Source organism: Acinonyx jubatus, chromosome B1, assembly GCF_027475565.1.
Source record: "Acinonyx jubatus isolate Ajub_Pintada_27869175 chromosome B1, VMU_Ajub_asm_v1.0, whole genome shotgun sequence".
Lineage (NCBI taxonomy): Eukaryota > Metazoa > Chordata > Mammalia > Carnivora > Felidae > Acinonyx > Acinonyx jubatus.
This window is the reverse complement of record NC_069382.1, coordinates 119,674,283-119,697,945: the sequence shown is the minus strand read 5'-3', so window position 1 is coordinate 119,697,945 and position 23,663 is coordinate 119,674,283. Positions and strand designations below refer to the sequence as shown.

Here is a 23,663-nt window from a genome sequence, read left to right as displayed (position 1 = left end):
AAAAGCATATGAAAAATATAACCCAATATTTCAAAACAGGAAAAAAAATTTTAGAGATAAAAGGTAAAACAACATAAAACAAAACAAAAAACCCTGAGAAATAAAGTGATTGGAGAAGAGATGTGAAGAGTGACAGAACTCAGAAAAGAATACAGAATATTAAAAGTACACATATATATTCAACCATCTTACTGGAAGTCCTAGTTAGTGCAATAAGAAAAGAAAAAAACTTTTCTTAGAGACTACTAGAACAAGTATACCAACAAATTGGAGAACCTATAAGAAATTGATAGATTCACAGAAATATAGAACCTTGTAAAACTGAATCATGAAGAAATAGAAAAATCTGAATAGACCAATTACAAGTAATGAAATTGAATCAGTAATTTAAAAAATCTTTAAAAAACAAGGACCAGGCAGCTTCACAGTTGAATTCTACCAAACATTTAAAAAAGAGTTAGTATCAATCCTTCTCAAGTTATTCCAAAAAAATTGAAGAGGGAGGAATACTTTCAAACTCATTTTATGATGCCAGCATTACCTTGATACCAAAACCGAAGACACTGTCAAAAAGAATAATAATAATAATAGCAATAATAATAATAGTAATAATAGTAATACAGGCCAACATTTCTGATCAAAACAGATGCAAAAATTCTCAACAAAGTATTAGTAAACCAAATTCAATAATACATTAAAAGGATCATAATTCATGATCAAGTGGAATTTATTCTAGAGATGCAAGGATAATTCAACATCTACAAACAATAGAATATACTAGATTAATGAAACAAAAGATAAAATCCTATCATCCCAATAAATGCAGAAATTAACAAAATTCAATATCAATTTATGATAAAAATGTTTAACAAAGTGGATATAGAAGGAACATACCTCAATATAATAAAGGCCACATATGACAGACTCACAGCTAACATCATACTTAGTGTGAAAAACTAAAACTTTTCCCTCTAAGATCAAGAACAAGATCAGGAAGGCCACTCTCACCACTTTTATTCAACATAATACTGGAAGTCCTAGCCACAGCAATCAGACAAGAAAAAGAAAGAAAAGGCATCCAAATTGGTAAGGAAGAAGTAAAACTGTCACAACCTGCAGATGTCATGTTACTATATATAGAAAATGCTAGCACTCTCAACAATAGCCAAATTGTGGAAAAAGCCTAAATGTCCATCAACTGATGAATGGATAAAGAAATTGTGGTTTATATACACAATGGAGTACTATGTGGCAACTAGAAAGAATGAAATATGGCCCTTTGTAGCAACGTGGATGGAACTGGAGAGTGTGATGCTAAGTGAAATAAGCCATACAGAGAAAGACAGATACCATATGTTTTAAATCTTATGTGGATCCTGAGAAACTTAACAGAAACCCATGGGGGAGGGGAAGGAAAAAAAAAATGAGGTTAGAGTGGGAGAGAGCCAAAGCATAAGAGACTCTTAAAAACTGAGAACAAACTGAGGGTTGATGGGGGGGTGGGAGGGAGGGAAGGGTAGGTGATGGGCATTGAAGAGGGCATCTTTTGGGATGAGCACTGGGTGTTGTATGGAAACCAATTTGACAAAAAATTTCATATATTAAAAAACTGCTAAAAGTTTTTTTGAGCAAAAATCTTTTAAAACTAATAAATTCAGTAAAGTTACAGGATACAAAATTAATATGCAGAAACCTGTTGCATTTTGTACATTAATAACTATCAGAGGAATTAAGAAAATCTCATTATAATTGCATCCAAAAAAAAAAAAAGATACCTAGGCATAAATTTAACCAAGGAGGTGAAAGACCTATACTCTGAACCCTATAAGACATTGATGAAAGAAATTGAAGATGACATGGATAAATGGAGTGATATGCCATGCTCATGGTATGGAAGAATTAATATTGTTAAAATGTTCATACTACCCAAAACAGTCCACAGATTCAATGCAGTCCCCACTGAAATATCAATGGCATTTTTCACAGAACTAGAACAAATAATTCTAAAATTTGTATGGAACCACAAATGATCCTGAATAGCCAAAGCAATCTTGAAAAGGAGAACAAAGGCAGAAGTATCACACTACCTGATACTACAGTACAAAGCTACAATATTCAAAGCAGTATGGTATTGACATGGAAACAGATGTATAGATCAATGGAATTTAATATACAGCCTAGAGATAAACCCACACATACATGGTCAATTAATTTATAACAAAGGGGGCAAAAATATTCACTGGGGAAGAGATAGTCTCTTCCATCAATGGTGTTGGGAAAACTGGACCACTATCTTACACTGTATACAAGATAAATTAAAAATAGATTAAAAGCTTGATTATAAGCTCTGAAACCATAGAACTCCTAAAAGAAAACATAGGCAAGAAGCTTGTAAACATAAATCTTACCAATACTTTTTTTGGACCATCTCCTGGTCCAAGGACAACAAAAGCTTTAAAAAAAGGGGGGGGGGGGATTACATTGAACTAAAAACTTTGTAGCAGTGAAGGAAACCATCAACAAAATGAAATGGTAACTTACTGAGTGGGAGGAGATATTTGCAAGTCAAACATCCAATAAGAGGTTAATACCCAAAATATATAAAGAACACACACAAATTAATATCAAAAAAACCAACCTGATTTAAAAATGAGCAGAAGACTTGAGTAGACATTTTTTTTTTCCATGAAAACATACAGATGGCCAACAGACACATGAGAAGACCTTTTTCATCACTAATCATCAGGGAAAGGTAAATCCAAACTGGAATGAGATATTGCCTTACAGCTCATGCGCAGCAAATGCTGTTTGATAGCATTTTACCCACAATAGCACTTCTTTCAAAATTGGAGTCAATCTTCTCAAACCCTGCTGCTTTGTTAACTAAGTTTATGTAATATTCTAATTTTTTATTGTCATTTCAACAATCTTTACCAGGAGTAGATTCCATTTCAGGAAACCACTTTCTTTGCTCACCCATAAAATGCAACTTTTCACCTGTTATGGTTTTATCATGACATTGCAACAATCCAGTCTCAAATCCAGTTACATCTTCAGGCTCCACTTCTAGTTCTCTTGCTGTTTCTACCATATCTGTATTTGCTTCCTTCACTGAAGTCTTAAACACTTCAAAGTACTCCCCGAGGATTGGAGTCAACTTCTTCCAAACTCCTTTTGATGTTGATATTTTGATCTCTTCCCATGAATCACAGATGTTCTTAATGGCATCTAGATTGGTGAATATTTTCCAAAAGGTTTTTAATTGGCTTTGTTCAGATCCATCAGAGCTATGGCAGCTATAGCCTTATGAAATGTATTTCTTTTTTTTTTTTTAATGTTTATTTTCGAGAGAGAGAGAGAGAGAGAGTGGGGGAGGGGGAGAAAGAGAGGGAGACATAGAACCTGAAGCAGGCTCCAGTCTCTGAGCTGTCAACACAGAGCCTGACATGGGGTTTGAACCCATGAATCACGAGATCATGAGCTGAGCCAAAGCTGGACACTCAACTGACTGAGCCACCCAAGTGTCCCTTATGAAATGCATTTCTTAAATAATAAGACTTGAAAGTTGAAATTACTCCTTGATCCATAGGCTGTGGAATAGATATTGTGTTAGTGGTGATTAAAACAACATGAATCTCATTGTACAGCTCCATCAGAGCTCTTGGGTGACCAGGTGCATTGTCAGTGAGCCATAATATTTTGAAAGGAAGTCTTCTGAGCAGTAAGTCACAATAGTGGGCTTAAAGTATTTAGTATACCATGTTTTAAACAGATGTGCTATCATCCAGACTTTGTTGTTTCATTGATAGAGCACAGGCAGAGGAGATTTAGCATGATTCTTTATTTTTTATTTTTATTTTATTTTTTTAGCATGATTCTTAAGGGCCCCAGGATCTTTTGAATGGCAAATGAGCACTGGCTTCAACCTAAAGTCACAAGCTGCATTAGCCCTTAAGAAGACAGTCAGCCTGTCCTTTGAACATTTGAGATGATGATTAATATGGCATATTCTGCTTTTTCCACATTGAGAATCTATTATTTAGTGTAGCCACCTTCATGAATTATCTTAGCTACATCTTCTAGAGAACTTTCTGTAGCTTCTACATTAGCACTTGCTGCTTTACCTTGCACTAATGTTATGGAGGTGACTCCTTTCTTTAAACCTCATGAACCAACCTCGGCTAGCTTCAAACTGTTCTTCATATTTTTCTGTTTTAGCTTCAAATTCTGCAGTTTTCTCACCTTTCTCACCCTTCAGAGAATTAAAAAGAGGGCCTTGCCCTGGATTAAGCTTTAGCATGAGGGAATGTTGTGGCTGATTTGATCTTCTATCTAGAACACTCAACCTTTCTTCATATCTGCAAGAAGACTGTTTCACTTTCTTACCATTCGTGTGTTCAGTGAAATAATTTTAATATTAATTTCCTTCAAGAACTTTGCCTTTGCATTCACAAGTTGGCTAATTGTTTGGCACCAGAGTCCTCGCTTTTGGCCTATCTTGACTTTCAACATGCGTTTCTCACTACGCTTAATCATTTGCAGCTTTTTATTTAACATGAGAGACTTGTGATCCTTCCTTTCACTTGAACATTTAGAGGCTATTGTAGGGCTATCATCTGACCTAATTTCAATATTGTGACTCAAGGAATAAGGAGGCCAAAGGAGATGGAAAAGATGGAGGAATGGCCAGTCAGTGGAGCATTCAGAACACGCACACATGTTTATTAAATTCTCCATCTTATATGGATGTGGTTTGTGGTGCCCTAAAACAATTACAAGAGTAACATCAAAGATCACTGGTCACAGATCTCCATAACAAATATAATAATGAAAAAGTTTGAAATATTGCAAGAATTACCAAAATGTGACACAGAGTCACAGAGTGAGCAAATGCTATTGGAAAAATGGCACCAGTTTGATCTTCAAAGCACAGTAAGGTGAAGTGCAATAGAATGAGGTATGCTGTATGTATTTTAGTTAATAATAATGTATCAATATTGTTTTTTTAATTAACAAATCTAACACAATAATGTAAGATAATAATAGGAATGCCTTGGTATAGGCTATATGGGAAATCTCTGGACTGTCTTGGTAATTAAAATCAGTCATCATGATCCAAATTTAAATTTTGTTGTCTTTTGGGGTGCCTGGCTGGCTCAGTCGGTTAAGCGTCCGACTTTGGCTCGGGTCATGATCTCACAGTTTGTAAGTTCGAGCCCCATGTTGGGTTTTGGGCTGACAGCTCAGAGCCTGGAGCCTGCTTCGGGTTCTGTGTTTCCTTCTCTCTCTTCCTCCCTCACTTGTGCTCTGTCTCTCTCTTTCAAAAATAAATAAAAACGTTAAAAAAATAATAAATTTTGTTGTCTTTATAGTAGTCTACTGAAAGAGAGTCATCAATTCTCTCCTTTAAATGCTAGAAATTCCGGGGTTTTGTGGCTAAAGATAATGTAAAGTTAGATTCCCCTCAGGGTGACTGTTATTGACACTTAAAGATTTTGTTTTTGTTGTCAAATATGTGTGTGTCTGGAGGTGGGGATGAAGGTAAAGTTTGTTTAATAACTTCATTTTGGAAAAATTGCTATCCTTTTTGGAGATTTCAAATGTTTCAGACCTAAGTCTCAAGTTTATTCTTGTTAAAGAAAGGCATTTAGTGTTAGGCACTTCGGTTTTTATTTTTTCAAAGAATTCTTAAAGTATACCTTTTAAAATAGTTTATATACTCTCCTATAATTTTGCATTGGTATAAAAGAGATCATCACATCATAAGAGTATTCTCAATCTAACAAAATTACTTTATGCAGGATCTTGAAAGTTCTAACTCCCTCACTGAATTGAAAATGCTATTAGACTTTATTATGACCACTTTGGGGTATTTGAAGTGTCCTTTTACGTTTTTTTTCCCATTAACGCCATGGTTTTTTTCTAAGAACAGAGTAAAGTGTTACAATGTTATAAAGACTTTCCCCCCCTCTAACAGCTTTCATATAGCCTGACTTACTGTATCTATATCTGGTAGGGTAATACATTTCCTTCCAACCTCTAGCGTGTGAAGTTCATTTATCTTCCAATCTATGAAAATGAGTTAACTCCTAACAACCTCTGATACTCAACAGAAACACAACTGCACTTTGGAATTAGTAATTCATCTTTATGTCATAGGTTCTTATTTATCACTGCAAAATAGGTGTATAGCAGATATTCCAGTGTCAAGTACTACCAATAGAATTTCATTGCAAGAGAATTGTTTTAAAATCTATTGTTTGATTTTTGATCTCGTTAGCACAGATCAGTTTTTTCCCCTGTATGTTCAGCCTGGAACATTTAAACACAACAATCAAGTGCCCTGTTAGCCTCTGTACAAAATTGTGGTGGATTTACCAAAGTTAGTGACAGTCCCAATTAATAATTCTCTGTCATTCTTAAGAAATCAAGTTTTTTGCATCCTATCTTTAATATTTTTAAAGTAAAGGAGAATAATGATTAGGTTTTAGGGTTTGTTTTTCCATATTTCTTAAGTCATTTTTACCAAATTAATCCAAGCCTCATTTTTCTAATATGTAAATTGATTGTTAGGATGTACAATAAAAAATCTAAAGTGCTCAGCATAGTTTATTATGCATAGTAATTGTTTCATAGATGATAGCTCTTGTTATTTTTATACTGTGCTATGCTCTGGTCCTGCTTCACATGCATGTAAAATAAGAGATGAGTTTGGGGAGATACCTCCCGCATATATTATACTATGTTTGCTTTACTTGATCAACCAAGCCATAGAGGAGTGTGCCTCTTCTTCGGTATACAGAATTCACCGAATATGGAAAGAGTTTGGCATTCTTACTTTATTTTTGGTGAAACAACCTTAAGTCTTTCAAATGTCTTTGTACAAAGTGAAAGTTCTAAGCAAAATATAGAATGATGATATTATTTATTACCAACAGAAACGGGCTTCTTTGAACATTCTATGCTGAAATGACTATTTGATAGTGTGATTCATAGAAGCGTTCTAGTCCAAAGCAAATGCTTGAATGAAACAGCATTTATTTTATTAGGCAATAGTGATGTGTCTTTTATTGGTTGGACTCTGGTAAACGTTTGACAACAAATGGTACTTTACCCAAAGAGACACGTATTGTGCATCACATAGTCTAACCACAAACATTAAAGGTCTATGTAACTGTGAGCCTCAAATGGAAATACAAAAGACAGTTATCATAGAATCACATATGATTTAAACCAGTCTTTTATTTAAATAAATAAGCATAGCAAGTTTAGGTGAGTCTAAAGGCTGCATGTCACTATGTATGTAATGCAGAAATTGTGGAGCACATAGAAATCTATTTAAATATAAAGCAACAAAGCATTTCCACATTACCTTGTGTTTAGAATTCCTGTTATTCATAAAAACTTTTACTTTTTCAACAAACATTTTTCTAAGAATGGCCTTTTCTGTTTACCCCAGGAAAACTTAATATTTATAATTTTAAGGTGATAGTCACAGCCAAATATTTTATTTTTGAAATGTTTATTTTAAACATTTAGCCATTATTTATATATGAAACTTATGGTAGCAAATAAAATTCTAATCGCAATAGATGATAAAGACAAACAATTTTCATCTCTCAGTTCTTTATACAAAAATAGATTTCAAGAGGTAATATGCTTAGCTTCAGAGATGTTTAAAGTTTATATTTCATTTTGTGACTCTATTAAGTTAGCTGTCTCTTATCTGAGTTGTCTAAAAGATGTAAGCTTAAGGTTAGAATTCTAGAAAAGGGTTTTGAGAAAGAGGATAGAAACTTTAAGAACCTGTTTTATACTTAAACATAGCTGTAAGTATTTTCATATACTTACAATATTTACTTACTTATAATATTTTCATTCAAACAGCCCTTCACAAGTATTTGATTCCCTGCCAAAACATCCCCACAATGCCTCCCCAAACCACCTCATTTTAGTAGATTTTATTCCTAGCAGATTTCTCACAGGAGTTTTCAAGGACAAGAGTTAGTTCAGTTAGTATGTCATAGCCATACTAGAATATTCACTTTAATTCTAGAAAACTTTCCTAATGAATTTTCTGTAGCAAAAGTGCTAAGGGCTGGAATTCCCCCTCTGAATTTCTTCCTAGAAATGAGATTCAGAAAGCATAAGGGACTCCAGCCAGCCAGTCTGAGGACTTAGACAAGTGTTTCTTGTCACAGAAATAGCTAGATGTCTACTGTAATATCCTCATTTGATAGGCTCACATGTTAATGATAGACAATGCTGATTTGCTACAACCCCATTAGTTTCACATATAAAAAGAACCATCTAGTTTTCAAAACTGAAAGTTCTATGTACTGTAACATGATTTTTGAAGTGATTGGTGGTGGTACAACCTAAAAATGTTTAAATAAATTATAAAATTCAGAGTGATTTTTAAATAACAGCATACAAATAGTATAAAAAAAATTCCAAGATGACCATAAAAGACATAATAAAATTCAATTAAGTTTAGCTTAGTTTGAGAATCCTTGTCCCCCTCCCACACAATGTGGCCAAATGTACAGATAAGCACTTAATATAGGCATGATGATTATTGTGTATTGAGCCAAAAAGCATCACTACCAGTTGTTCTCAAATGTCCTTAGGCACTTCTGAATTTATAGGAAGGCAGACTGGTTTAGCTCTCAAAAGTGAACATTTTCTTGATTTTCCTTCTTGAGTAAAAAAAAAGTAAAAAGAGTGAGAAACTGAAAACTGCAGCCCACCTAAGTTTAATCATTAACAGTGAGTTCTTTGGTGAACTTAGGTCCTCATTTTGGAGTTTGGAATCTGACCTTTCCCCAAAGATAAACACGCTTGTTGCAGGTTCTGAGGAGGGTCACTCCCTCATTGCCACCAGAAGAGTCCACTTCTCAGTGACTCCTGGCTGGGAACTGGATGCATTAGAGGGTAGCTAGTCAATATGATTCTTCTTGCTGTGCTTTTTCTCTGCTTCATTTCCTCATATTCAGCCTCTGTTAAAGGTAAGTTTGTGTCACTGTTTGCTTAACTATAATTTTAATCACTGAGAGGAAAAAGTGTGTGTGTGTGTGTGTGTGTGTGTGTGTGTGAACAGTGAAAGAGTTTCTAACTAAATCGTCTTCAAAACTACAAAACTTTGGAATACTTGTGAAGGCATGACTGGATTGGAATGAAAATCAAATTCAAATTCCTACATACATTAAGGAAACAGAGGTCCCTTTTAGTTTCAGTCCCTTAGACTAATGTGCTCCTTGCTTCAATGTCTCATTCATGGTCTATTTTTAAAAGGGAGAAAAGAAATGCCAGCTATTGTTACCTGCTGCTGTTGGTCACTCACTGAATGCAGCTCCTTCATTTGAATTGTAAAAGAGGATTTTAAAAAATCAGTTTTTAAATTTTCTTCTAGTTGCTTAGCAATGTGACATCAAGAAGCATTAGACTCAAGGAAACAGGCATTTGATTTGCCAAAGAATTATGAATGAAGTAGTAAAGTATGTATTTAATTGCATTGCCATTCAAAAGTGAGGATTATCATAAGTGGTGAATTAAAGAAAATAAAACTACATGGTATTGATTTAAGAAATAAGACTTATTGTCTTTGGATTAATAGTGTTGCTAGTTGTAGTTTCTACTTTAAGATAAAGTTGATTTTTAAAAATACATATGAATTGTATACCTTTCAGAACAAACATATTTTATGATGGTTTATCAGATGGTTTATGATGGTTTATGGGATGATTTCTAAAAACTGAATGAAATGTATTATTATGGAATCTTCTTTTAAATCAACCAGAATGTAAACAAACTCCTTGGATTTCTAAATGTTGCACCTGTAAAATAAACACTTTTAGAGTCTCTTACGAGGATACACTGTCAAAACCAGTTGATCTAACACATCACTTAGCATGCATGATAGGGTCCAGTTTTAATAACTATGTATACTAAGTGATACAAAACAATTCACATTAAACTTCTAAAACCCTTTTGGGATAATTATATTTTCATAAGTGAAATTTGTCTCAAGATTTCTCGTGTGGAAAATTTCCACATGAGGAGAGAAGACAATCTTTGTTATTGAAGCAGAAAAACGCAGGGCTAAATTTAAATTATTTTACCTAAGCAAATAACACTTTAGTTTCTTGAACTAAAGATTTCTTTAGTTTCTTAAAACACCAGTTTCTAAAGTGTTTAGTATTTAAAAATACAGTCCTTACTTGCTATTATCTGCCAAATGAATTGTAGACTATTTGAAATATGAGGGATTTATACACCATAATATCAAGCTTAATACCCTTATTATTTTGAGAAAAATAATTGAACTATGGTAGTTATTATATGCTTCTATTTTTTCTACTCTATAAAGGAAAAAAATTGGATAACTTGGTGTTTTCAAATACATGCAGTTATAATGACTGAAACACACACACACAGCATACACGACAATGACATACAGGAAATATGGTTTAAAATATGACAGATAGCTACCATGTGTTGTGTACAAACTCAGTAGCCAATCCAGAGTTTTAGAACCTGAAGCTTATGCAATTTAGGGGGCATCTTGAGAAAAAATTGCAAAAATACCTTACTTTTGCAAATGTTACTGAAAGAAAAGATATGGCATGTGTGCACATTGCTAGGGTGCCCTTCCAAGATCTTGGAAGGAGCTTGGGCAAGCGAGGGCCCCAAAGCTTAAGCATCATTAGCTTCACGGTACAAGCTACCTATACCAAATATCATAAATAAAAAGTATAGGACTTGGCAGCTCTCTCTCTACCTGAATGTGATAACTTTTTGTATTACAGTACCATGATTTTATTATAGATTCCTTGCCTTCTGTAATGATTGACATTTAAGAAACAAACTCCTTGTGAAAGTCTATTTTAAAATCAGGCCATGGTAAATTTGGAGATCTCGTGTATCACCTCAACACCCATGTTATATTTAATTATAAATGCAACTGTTTGGCAAATCCCCAGATCTGGGCAGATATTGAGCAGAGGTTGGACTGAGAGAAGGTGGGTGAGATTCGTACAGATGAGGGTCTATTTAGAAGAGATAGGCTGAGTATGAATGTCCTAAAGACTCAAGTTTCCCCTACTTTTTCTCAATCATATTTTGTAATGGTGTATCTATTTTCAGTGCATTCTTCGGGTGTGCTTTTACTTTTGCTAACCTAGGCATGAGCGTTCTGTTTATTAATCTTGTTATCTCTGAACACGACTGATTCCTTTACTTCCAGTCTTGCTCTCAAGTCCCTGGCCTGACCCACGCTTTTCAGTCCATTCACATCAATCACATCTTCCAATCTTTTTCCCTTGTCCTTCATCCTACTCTTTTACATTTTGTCTTAGAGTTTTCTGCTGGAATCCTCAATTCCATTGCCTACCTTTACCACTGTTGCATGCGCCTTTAAGTCTCACCTTGAATTTACCTGTTTCAAAATACATATTTTAAGATATTTCTTTACAGGTTGAAAACCAAGAGTTTTGGTGCTTTTAAGTCACTTAAAATTTTTAAATGCATTTGAAGGGACATGCTGAGGAGGTTTTGTCTAAATTCGGTTTCAAAAAATGCCATCCTGTATATTCTATAGAGTAACATCCTAAGAAAGAAGTAAGTCAGTGGTATAAACAGAACATGCTCCCATCGCCAGTGTTGCCAGATCTCTGAATAACATGAACAGAGAAACACTAATCAAAGAGGAAAGGATAACAGGGACAATATTACAGCATGATTCACTTATTTGAATCATTTGAGGTTTCATCTCTTTTTTCAAGAGGTAGGAAAAAGATCTAGAACAAGGCCTATTCTTTCCTATGCTTTATCATTTCCACATCATAGTCAAATTCTGATCTATTATATATTGTCTGCTTTCACATTCTTTTGACTGGTAAAGTAAGAGCAAGGAAAAAATGATCAACATAATACTTTGGAAATCTTTAAAATTTAAGAGAGGCTACCTTCCTACAAACTTTTCATAGTTATTTTAACCAGAAGATATCTTTATGTAGCCCACAAAACTTGGATCTTAGTAAAGTTAAACATCAAATTCTGCATTCTATCTGCTATGTTGGGTTGAGAGCAGAGTCAGCTTTTCTCAGCTGTCTATAATGCTTACCTTTCAGAATTGCTGTGAGGATTAGATAAGACATGTTATTTCCTTTATGCCCTCTGTGGAATTCAATAGGCATGATAAAAAGAAGGCTCTCTGGCCAAAATGTCTTTCCTGATCAGAAAATCAATGTTTGAACCTGTAGCAGTGTCCCCAGTTAAAATGTGGAAGAGGTTGAGGTAGGGGAGGCAAGAGGTAGTCATAGACTTTATCTCCTCCAGGGTTTTTCCTGACTTTTTTTTTTCTTATTATCATGAGAGAGAGAGAGAGAGAGAGAGAGAGAGAGAGAGAGAGAGAGAGAAGAACATGTGAGCAGGGGAGAGGGACAAAGGGAGAGAGAGGGAGAATTTCTCTCCACAACATGGGCCTTGATCCCACAACCCCAGGATCATGACCTGAGCTGAAATCAAGAGCCAGACACTCAGCCAACTGAGCCACCCAGGTGCCCCTTTCCTGACTTTTTTTTTTGTCTTCTGTATCTTATACCTGAGGTTCTGCCTGATTTGCTGCTTGGACACAGTGTATGTTTGTATGTATACTCTTGGATACTCCCTTCCCACACTTCCTTCTAGCTTTTCTAGATCCCTGTTTCTTGTCTCTGTATCCCCTTGCTTTGAAGGTTTGTCAAAATATACAACTTCACCACCCAAAACTTTCCTTTTTGACCTCATCTTCTGTAGTGTCTTTCACTGAATTCTGGCCTCTTTGGCCTCCCTGCTGTTCCTCCATTACACCTGCGCTGCTCGCTCCTTAGGGCCTTTAAACTTGCTATTCTGTCTGTGTGTGTGGAGGGCTGGGGCAGGTGTAAGCATGGAAATAGAAGGGATGCCCTTCCCACAGATATCCATGTGGCCTAAAGCCTTTGTCCAGACTATTACCTTCTCACAAAGCTCTTTCCCTATTACCTTCTCACAAAGCTCTTTCCCTCAGCATTCCCATTCCCTTTCCTGTTTCATTTTTCTTTATTAGCACTTCTAACATTTCTAATATGCTTATATACTTTTTTATTGCTCATCTCCTCATTTAAATGTAAGCTCCACAAAGGCAGACATTTTGTCTGCTTATTAATTAGTACAGCCCCAGAGCCTAGAAAAGTGCCTACCACCCAGGTGCTCAGTCCATCCTTGTTGGATGTATGAGTGAATTCCTAGCTCCCTCCCTAGGAATGGAGAAGAGTTCAACCTAAAGGTTTAGTTGTGTGTAGTACAGGCAAGAGCATGGTCTCTAGAGCCAGACAGCCTGGGTTCAAATCCCGACTCTATCACTAACTGTCTGGGTCATCTTGGGGAAAATGTATAATCTCTATGCCCTTCAGTTTCCTTATCTATAAAAGGAGACTAATAATGGTACTTACCCCACTGGGTTTTGTGAGAATTAAAGAAGTTAATGTACATAAAGCACATTGAACAGTTTATTAGAGACAATGTGTTTTTTTAATTAATTTTTTTTTTATGTTCATTTATCTGAAAGAGAGAGAGGGAGGGAGTGGGGGAGGGGCAGAGAGAGAGGGAGACACAGAATCCAAAGCAGGCTCCAGGCTCTGAGCTGTCAGCACAGAGCCTGACACGGGGCTTGAACTCACTGACTGAGAGATCATGACCTGAGCTGAAGTCGGACATTTATCTGACTGAGCCACCCAGTCAGTTTTTTCCTCTCAACAGGAGACACTATAGTAGATGATGGAGACAGTAGACTTCAGAAGTTTTCTTAATTTTTCGCTTTGCAGAGTAACTTTGTTTTCTTTCTCAGCTGCCTCTCTTCTGGCCTACTCATTTGAACTTCCTTTCCTCACCCTCCCTCCATACGCATATTTCCTGAGGGAAGAAAAACTTATGGTTGCTTATTATAGTTCACTAGGCAATGCAACCCCATTAGCACTGAGGAAAAATGTATACTGAAATCTGTTTTGACTATGTCCTGTGAGCCATAGATAGAAAATACACAGAGGGTTTGCATGACCATAAACTTCAAATCATCTCTGGTAAAGATTTGATCCTCCTGTGTCACATTTCTTTGGGTTAAGGTAAGCTGAATTAGACAATGTGTAAACTGCTTCATATATCAGTTATTTTGGCTCACTATACTATTTGACATTAAGCTGCCGATGCTAAATTAAAACTGGTACTAAAATCTTGTGTAGTAAAACTATTTTCTTCAGGAATAGCTAATTTAAAATTACATATGTATAACCTTGAAATGTACCTTTGTACTAAAAGTTTACTATAATTAAATAAACTATAATATTTTTACTGTAATTAGTAGAGTTAATTGCATTGGGGGGGGATAGTCTTTAAATATTCAAAATATCCAATTTAAGGAACTGCCTTCTAACCCCTAAAATTTCCTTGGCATTGATCTGTTGCACTGAAATGATATATTAGTTACAAATAGTTTTTATTAATTTTGTAAAGCAATTCCTGGCTAAACCTCTACCTGGAATCATATTCATTTTACCTCAATAAAGCTGGAGAGAGAAGAGAAATCACATTCATATAATTAAAAGCAATGCAATGACATTTCCTTAAAAAAACTGTTCTATAGTTCAACCAGAGCAATATTTAGATCATCTGATTATTGATAAAGGATAAAAATTAATGTCTGTTCTGAAATGGAAGTTTATTTGTTTGTTAGTTGTTCTTTTTGTTGTTGTTCAAGTCAGTGATTTCAGCAAATGGAGAATAGAACCATCTTTCATTTAGCAAATATTACTAAGGTCCCACTAGGCAGCACTATGCTGGACAAGGAATGCATTGATGGCAAGATAGCACACTCCATGGCATGACAAGTACCTTACAACTGAGATTTGACTTGTGTCACAATCTTTATGCAGGTCACACAACCGGTCTCTCATTAAATAATGACCGTCTGTACAAACTCACATATTCCACTGAAGTTCTTCTTGATCGGGGCAAAGGAAAACTCCAAGACAGTGTAGGCTACCGAATTTCATCTAATGTGGATGTCGTCTTACTGTGGAGGAATCCTGATGGCGACGATGACCAACTGATCCAAATCACAGTAGGTATTTTCTACCAGGGATGCAAAGATTAGATGTCAGCAAAGTCTTTGAGAAATGTTATCATTTGAGAGCAATTGTTTTGTGCTCTTGGTTATATATCCCTTTACTTTGTTATCTATCACTAAAATAAATAGATCTACAGTTTTGGAGTTTTTGCCAATAAAAAGTAATCTGGTCTTTCTAAGTTGTTGAAGCAAGCAAAAGAAGGCATATGCTAGTGAGTAACTATGGTATGATGTCCAGGTCTATATTTCTCACTAATAGGCACATTAAACTATAACCCAGTTGAAATGTTCTGGGAGTGAGGAGTCTAGAATCCATGTCATGTGAAAAACAATTAAGACTACTTTCACTGAAGGAGGAGATAATATTGGAACCTCTCAATTTTCCTGAGTGCCTCCATATAACGGAAGTACCAATGAGGAAGTGAACCCATTCTGTGTTCTTCCTGAGGAAAGAGCCAGGTGCTCTCCTGCATGGCCATATTTGGTCAATTATGACAGTTTAGATTTATGTGTTGAGAAAGGAGGTCAAATCATATGGTCTCTGGGACCTCTTTCAGTTTTAATATATGGTGATTCCATATTTGCTTTCAAAGGCCTAAAGGCAATAGATTTCTCTAGTAAAGTCTGTTATTCTTCTACGTGTTGGTGTGAAGCAGGTACACGGGACCAAGATTTGTTCCATTATAACTGATAAGTAGTTGTTGATAAACTTTATAATGAGGTGTCATTGCAATACATGTATCAAGTGATCTTTGCTTCTTTGGATGTCTCTAATAGCTGTTGTGACTTCCAGGTTGGCTCAAAACTTCATCATCCACCTCTCTAAACCATTTCTCAATAGAACAGTAAACTATTCTGCAGAAAACATTATGTACCTCCTTGTTCAGTAATCAGACTGTTCATCTTTGATTTTGTATATACAAGTGAAATACAATGGGACAGGATTACTTTCCAAAAAATGGTAAAGAAAGTGAGGAGACCAGGCAGACAGCAATAGTCAAAATGAATAAGGAGAGTGACAGTGACAAAAAAGAGCTACCTTTCAGTCATGATTATTACAAACCTGAATTCACAGATTTATTAAAGTATCAGTATTTTTACCTAATTCAAAAACTTAATTTTCATGTGACTTCCCCATTATTTTAAAGTTAATGGCTAAGTCCCATGAATCATGAATTGAAAAGCAACAGAATAAGTTATGGCCAACCCTGTTTATTGCTTTAGCATTTTATTTTCTAAAAGACTATGATGGAAATAGAGATAGCAAGTTTTTCTAACATGTTTCTTTCCATGATTCCAGATGAAAGACGTAAATGTTGAAAATGTGAATCAGCAGAGAGGAGAGAAGAGCATTTTCAAAGGAAAAAATCCACCCAAAATCATAAGAAAGGAAAACTTGGAAGCTTTACAAAGACCTGTGCTCCTTCATCTAATCCATGGAAAGGTAAAAGTGATTTTGGGCGTCCTACATCTTCTTTCTCCTACTTCAAATTTTTCCTTCCTTCTGTAGTTATTACATTGAAATGATCATGATATCACTACTTTTATAGTAAATGGAATTTTTTCAAGAACTAATAAGTAGAGGTTGCAAACTAAATGCTTCAGAAGTCAATCAAGGTTGAATTCACTTATATTTTCTAGCCATTTGTTTCTTATTTTTATGAAAATCTTACAATAGAATCAAGTATTTGTTTATTGAGAGGCACTATTAAAAGGTATATTCCTTATTAGGAAGGATTAGAAAGATATTGTAACACATTAGGTCATCACAGATGATTGTGTACATCATTCAGGAAAGCAGACAAATTGTGAGAATGGAATGATCTAGCCTCATTCGAGAAATGATATTAACTCATGAGACTATCAGTAGCTGGCTAATGCACAAAATTGAAGCTTTTGAAAGGGCATGTCATTCCTAAGGTAGAGTTGGTGTTTTAAAAAAGTACTTAGAGGTTATTTAAAAACGATGACTTTGAGAAGTATTTTATATATTAAAGAATGAACACTATAACATCCATTTGTAAATTTGCTCAGAAAATTCTGTAAGTATGCATTACTTATGGTTTGATTGTGATCTATTACAATGGTCTTAATATGTTTGTAACTGAGAAGAAACTGTGATCAGTGAAATACTAGGCATGACATATGTGGGTTTATGAAAAGTAGAGATATTATATTGACGTACATAAAAATGTATCTGTAAAGATGTACACTCAGTTTTAGTTACCAAAGTAGAAAAACAGAGGGACCATTATAGTTAAAACTCTACACATCTGCAAAATATCTCTAGATTCAAAATTTTTAAAGGTGAAAACAAATACTTTAAAATAATGTAAATTTCAGACATGTGATATATTGCTAATCATGATCTGCATTTTTATATAAAGCAGTAAAAGGAATTCTTATGTTGTCACCTCTCCTACAACCAAATGTGAATCCCCGTCTCAAGGATGCTTCTCTTCTCCACTTGTCAAAATACTTACCATGCCCTAGGCATTGCTCACAGGCCCTTTCTTTTATAAAGTTCATATCTTTCCAGTCAACTGGAAATAATCACCTCTCTTTAGAATCCTCTTAGCACTTTGTAACTCACTCATGGCCCTTATCACTGTCCTTTTGGTCATTTGTGTCCATTACTAGACTTTGGGTTTTGGTAGAGAAAATTCCCATTCCTCTTTGTATTCTAGCCCCTCATACTCCCCTTCATGCCCTTCCACTCCCTTCCTCTGCAAAACACCCAGAACCATGCCTTGTACTGACTGACCTGGTATTCTAAGAGACTTTCCCAACATTCTCCCAAACCCCATACTCCTTTAGGCTTATTTCTATTCAAGTGTTTATCATAGATGTTTAAATCCTCTCTTTGTCTGCAGTCAGCATTCAGAGTAAGCTCATAGGCAGCAATTGTGTCTTTCACTCTGTATTTTCAGTGTCCTGCTCATAGTGGGGTCTCAATGAATGTAAATTAAAGGAATGAACACATAAAGTTATATGGGGCTAAAATGAGTTGAACTTTGAGAAAGTCTTGGGCTATTGTTTGCTGAATATTAGCTAAATCATATTGAGCACTTCATGTGCACCAGAGGCCGAAGGCATTACATTAGTGATCTCTTTTATCCTCATGACAGCTCTGGGAAGCAGGTGCTGCTTTATCGTCCTCTTGTAATAGATGAGGAAACCAAAGTTAAGAGCCCTAAAGAAATTTGCCTAGGGTCACACAACTGGCAAGTGGTGGAGCTGGGATTCAAACAGGTCTAATCTCAGAGGCTAGGCTGGAAACCTCCACATTATACTGTTTTCTAATTGTGAAGTATTTGGGGAAGTACCACGTCTTTGGTTGACTTGCAATATTCCTACTTTATCCTTCAGTATATCTATTAACTCATTTGATTTTCATATGGCACAACAACATGAAATACTATTTTCTTCCTCTCTGACCTTCTAATGTGGAAAGACACTTGAGCCCATAAAACATAAGTTGCATTTATAATCTTAATGACAACCTGCCATTTTATAGCCCCTTGGGTAGCAGTTGAGTACAAAGTCTTTTGTTACACACACAAAAGAACTCAGTGCCCTCACTGTTCAAAGGCTGGGATGGAGCTGCCACATCATTATTTCAATGACTCCAACATGCCAATTCTACAGGAGCTGTGATTGTGATGGTTTACGATAGCCTCAGGTTAAAGTGCACTGTGGTATCTATCAATGATATGATAAAGTACCTGTTGGGAAAAAAAAATGACCCTGGAGACTAAGAAGCCATGTGGAGTTTTCAGCCACATCACTGTCAGAGAGATCATTATTTAAATGATCACCTCAGCCTACCATGAGAGGAATTAGGGAAGCAAGGGCTGAGCTCCTGATTGGCAGTTTTATTGAAAAATATTTTCCTCTCCAAGCTCAAATTAAGTTTTACTCCCTGAAATTTCTGTGATTTCAGGGATGCTCAACAGCATGTATTTTTTGTCCTTCCAGAGCCCCCTGTTTTAAGCTCCCATATTTACATGGTAAAGGAGAGCCCATTAAAACACTCAGATGCATATTTATTGCACATCATCCTTTTTCCATGCCCACTCATCTTCCCTATATAAGTGTTTGGGCATGGCTCTGGTTTTGTCTACAGATCATAAGTGAGGTTGGACATATGACAGTTTTCTGGTTACGTTGATTAACACTGACAAGCAAAAGATGCCTCAAGTTACAGCATGGATCCTTTTTTGGCCTGAAATACTAATACAATTAACTGGATAATTACCAGATTTCCATTTCTGTTTTTTTCTGTCAGTATTGATTAAATGAACCTCATGGCTGCTGAGTTGGCCCTTTATTTTGTGTTGTTTCTGGGCATTGATTTGTTCTCTGAATCTGGCAGTATGGCTCCTTCACACACACTGAACCTCCGAAAGAAATATGACACCTTGAAAACCTTCAATTCTTCAAGTATATCTTCACTTGTCTGTTTTCCATTGTGTCATTCCCTAGCTATACTCTCTGTTAGATATATATCAAAGATATATTTAAAGACATAAATCAGCTAAATAGACTAAACAAAATGATAGTCTGTTTGCTAGGATTCTTTTTGCTTATTTTTGCTGTTTGGCCAGAATTTTGCTTTCTCTTATTCTTCAAGAATACATACATTAAGGGGATGGATAGAAGCATTTTTTTTCCCTAAGGAAAAAATACAATGAATCTCGACTGATTCCACGGTGAAATTAGCCTCAAAATTTAGCAGGAGACTTTCTATTCTATTCTAGAATAGAATCCTTTTCTCCCTTTCTGCAACTCACCTATCTTCTCCTATGTCTGGTTTCCTTGAGTTAAAGACTTAGTTTGTAACTAGGTGGTGTCACTGTTGCTCTCCGGAAGCTATGTGAGTTTAGATAAGAGTCCTGTGCTTGCAGATGTTCAGAGCTCATTTCAGAACTGGATGAAGTAAATCAGCTTTATGGCATGAATATAATAAAACTTATTTGGTTCTTGTTGTGAAATAATGAATTTAAGATTATTGCTGTGACAGCCACACGGATTGAACTGCAAAGTTCTGACTTACTGTTTTGTCAATTATTGAGAGCCTGCTCAATTCTAATAGTTGACATTTAGCTAATATGGATACCAGAGCTGTTTTCACTTTGGCTCACAATGGTCTGCACTTAACAGAATTTAGGCCTCAAAGATAGCTGTCATACAAGTGAGGAAAAACAGAAGTGTCCACTTTTCTAATTTTAGGGAAATGATAGAAATTAATAGAAAACTGAAAAAAAATCTCTTTTTGGTTTCTGGTTTATTTTGTTTGTTTATTATTTTGTTTGTTATTTATTTGGTTTGTTTATTAGGGGAAAAAAGTTGTGAACACCATTTTCTTAGAGACCTGGTGGTCGAGATCAAAACTTGATCCGTACACATGGGCCATTGATAGATGAGTACTTAATCTTTTGTGTAGTTCAAAGATTAAATTGGAGAACTAGGTTTCCTGAAATTTTAGGTGAAACTTTATAAATAGTTCAGGTACATTTTATAGCATGGAAGGAAAGTGAGGATACTAATGATAATCATACAAGTATTTTTACCACTTAATGACTCCTTTTTGCTTTCTAAAGTACTAAAGCCTTGCCAAAAAGTCACAGACCATAGACATATGTGTATTGCCACTAAATGAGTCCTTCTGACTGTATCTGGGTTCAAGAGACCCACTTATGAACTTTTAAAAGTCATGATATCTAGAGATATACTCCCAAATATTTGAAAAGGAGGTTACGCTGTAATTCCTAAAAGGAAAGAAGACCCAGTTTACAAAATAGAACATCAGAAACTCAGTCTTGGATCTGAGAAATTGCCAGTGATTTGTTTGAGAATATGATACCATGGATTTTCAGACGCTGAGGTCACTATTCCAGTTCCTTTTTAACCTGGACAAATACAATTCCAACATTTATAGGTTCGTTTAGTGTAATGACTAAAATTGCTGGATAAAATACCTAGTAAATTTGTCACTGGGCAGAGTATATGCAGAAAATAAAAATAGAGATTTGAGACACTTGTTTGGCTAATCCAGACAAAATAGTCCCTTCTAAGGTGTAAGAGTTTCCATATAGATCGAACTGTGTTCAGATTGACATTAATTGAATTCATTGCCAAATTACTGAGCATTCTGTTTTACTTGAGAAATCATGGTTGATTTTAAAGAGAATAGTAAGACATTCAGGATATTTCCAGTAGGAATGCTCGGCTATAATTAGCATAGACCTTGGGAATTTTGACAGGGAAGCTATATCCATCCTCTATTTCTATCTTTTTAAAAAATTTTTAGAGAGACTATGCACACATGTGTGCATGCATGCAAGAGTGTCAGCAGGGGAAGGGCAGAGAGAGAGGGAGAGAGAGAATCTTAAGCAGCCTCCACAGTTAGCACAGAATCGGACGTGGGGCTCGAGCTCAACTGTGAGATCATGACCTGAGCTGAAATTAAGAGTTGGACGCTTAACTGACTGAGCCACCCAGGTTACCCCAGCCTCTATTTCTAAATTGTGTGATGTGTTTGGAGTTAATACTTGGTGAAAAGTGACACAGGCCTTCCAGGAAATTCCCTTTGTATTTATATTCTTGTTTCTTAAACATGACCTAAATTATCAAAATGGTATGAGACATTGTTATCACCCTTGTGCCTATAAATATCAAGGATAAAACAAAGCTAAGGTAAGATGTTTGCTATTTCAGCCAAATCACAGTCATCCCCTCATTTCAACCTCTCTTCCTGCCTTCTAAAGGGACTCAAAGCAGCGCCTGCATCAGGCTATGTCATGCTAGCAATCTCAACCTCAAATCCTCCAACCTTCTTTATCTCCTTATACCCAATGCCAACATGGATGCTCTGGAGAGCCAGAGAAAGTCACCCATGTGGAATTTTGTCCATGGGCATTATAGTCATGTATAGGCCCTTGTCACAGCCCTTAGAGGGTGTGCTAACTCATGACTGTCAAGTGTAATTGCCATTCTCTTTTAAGCACCAGTCTCTTTGTGATTTTAAACATTGGTTAATTTTTGTTTCAGGCAGAGTTATAGGTAGAGAACATGTTGATGTGTTCAAAGAGAATATTCCTGATTTCTCTTCCTTGGGCAATCCTTCTTGTTTTCATAGAAATCCCAGTCTAAATCCGTGCACTCTTTCCTTCCCTATACTATTCCCATCATCTTCAGAGCCTTAATTATCAGTCTCCCCAAATTTCATGTTCTCATGGTCTAGCTTCTTAGACATTTAAATAGCCTCTTTTCACACACAAAAAAGAAATCCCAGCTTTGGAGTAAACAGATCTCTATTTCCCAGATTGATAAGGGTGAAAATCTGAACTTTCATGCCACTTGTTTAACCAAATCTAATAAATGATGCATTTTTGCTTCATTTATGTTTGTCTTTCTCCCTAGGTCAAAGAGTTCTACTCATATGCAAATGAGCCGGTGGCCATAGAAAATCTCAAAAGAGGCCTGGCTAGCCTATTTCAGATGCAGTTAAGCTCTGGAACCACCAATGAGGTACTTACTAATATTATTAAGGATCCAAAATATTATTTACCAATAGTTAACAAAATTGCTTATATGGATTTCTATTTGTAGAAATTCAGTAAAAAAGTTACTACTATGGTAATGCTCAGAAAAGGTGAGTAGGGTGGTTAAGTCTCATTTACATGTGAAACAGATTGCCGTTTACCCGATTTGTACCCAAATACAGGGTAAAGGAAATTAGAATCCATTATACTAAGGGGACATATAGAATGATTGAATGACAGAGATGCAGAAAACCTTGGGGAGCATGTCCGTGGCATCACTGTGCATCACTATCTCATGGGGAGCTTATTTAAGATATAGATTCCCTGGATTCACTGTGAAGATTCTGATTCAATAGATTAGAGAGGACCTGAGCATCTGTATTATTAACAGTTTTCTCAGATAATTTGGATACATTATCCATTTGGAGAACCAGTGGTCTATACCAACAACCCCCTTCATTTTACAGATGAAGAAACTGAGGTTAAAACTAGAGAAGTTAAGTGGTCCTCCCAGTGTCATACTTTGAGTCAAAAGCAGAACTGAGTCTAAGTTTCCTGTTCTGAATTCAGCCAACCCACGAATGGGCAAGAAAATCTAATCACAGGGCGGGGCTGAGGGAATATCCGTTAGTTTGCTAGAATAAAAGCTGGGTGTGATGCTGGCAGAGACTTGGAGGGAAGGCTCAGAGAAGCTAAACAGTCTGTACTGGCATACATTTGCCCACACTCAAATTGTTAATGTGACTTATGAGCTGAATTAATCCCACAGGTTTTTAAGGATTTCTAGTTATATTCATCTAATCAAAGAACACATGTACACACATTCACATCTAGATACGGCATCAAAAGTCAAATCCCCTTCCCACACAATTACCCCTTTTCCAGAGGTTTTGATTATGACCAGGTCATTTGTCCAATTCTCATTAAACTTTAGAGAAATATAGGAAATCCTTTATTATTTCTGGGGCAATAAG

The 23,663-nt window shown here is 35.8% G+C and overlaps 1 protein-coding gene across 1 annotated transcript in view; it reads left to right on the top strand.

The window, feature by feature from the left end:
* Nucleotides 1-8,849: 8,849 nt before the first annotated feature.
* The window catches only part of MTTP (microsomal triglyceride transfer protein), a 46,097-nt gene continuing 31,283 nt past the window's right edge, over nt 8,850-23,663 (top strand). Inside the window, exons 1-4 of the mRNA XM_015069100.3 lie at nt 8,850-9,008; nt 14,949-15,136; nt 16,443-16,586; nt 22,568-22,675. Of these exons, the coding sequence (XP_014924586.3) occupies nt 8,948-9,008; nt 14,949-15,136; nt 16,443-16,586; nt 22,568-22,675 (501 nt within the window). The 5' untranslated portion in view covers nt 8,850-8,947. The remainder of the gene's footprint in view (nt 9,009-14,948; nt 15,137-16,442; nt 16,587-22,567; nt 22,676-23,663) is intronic.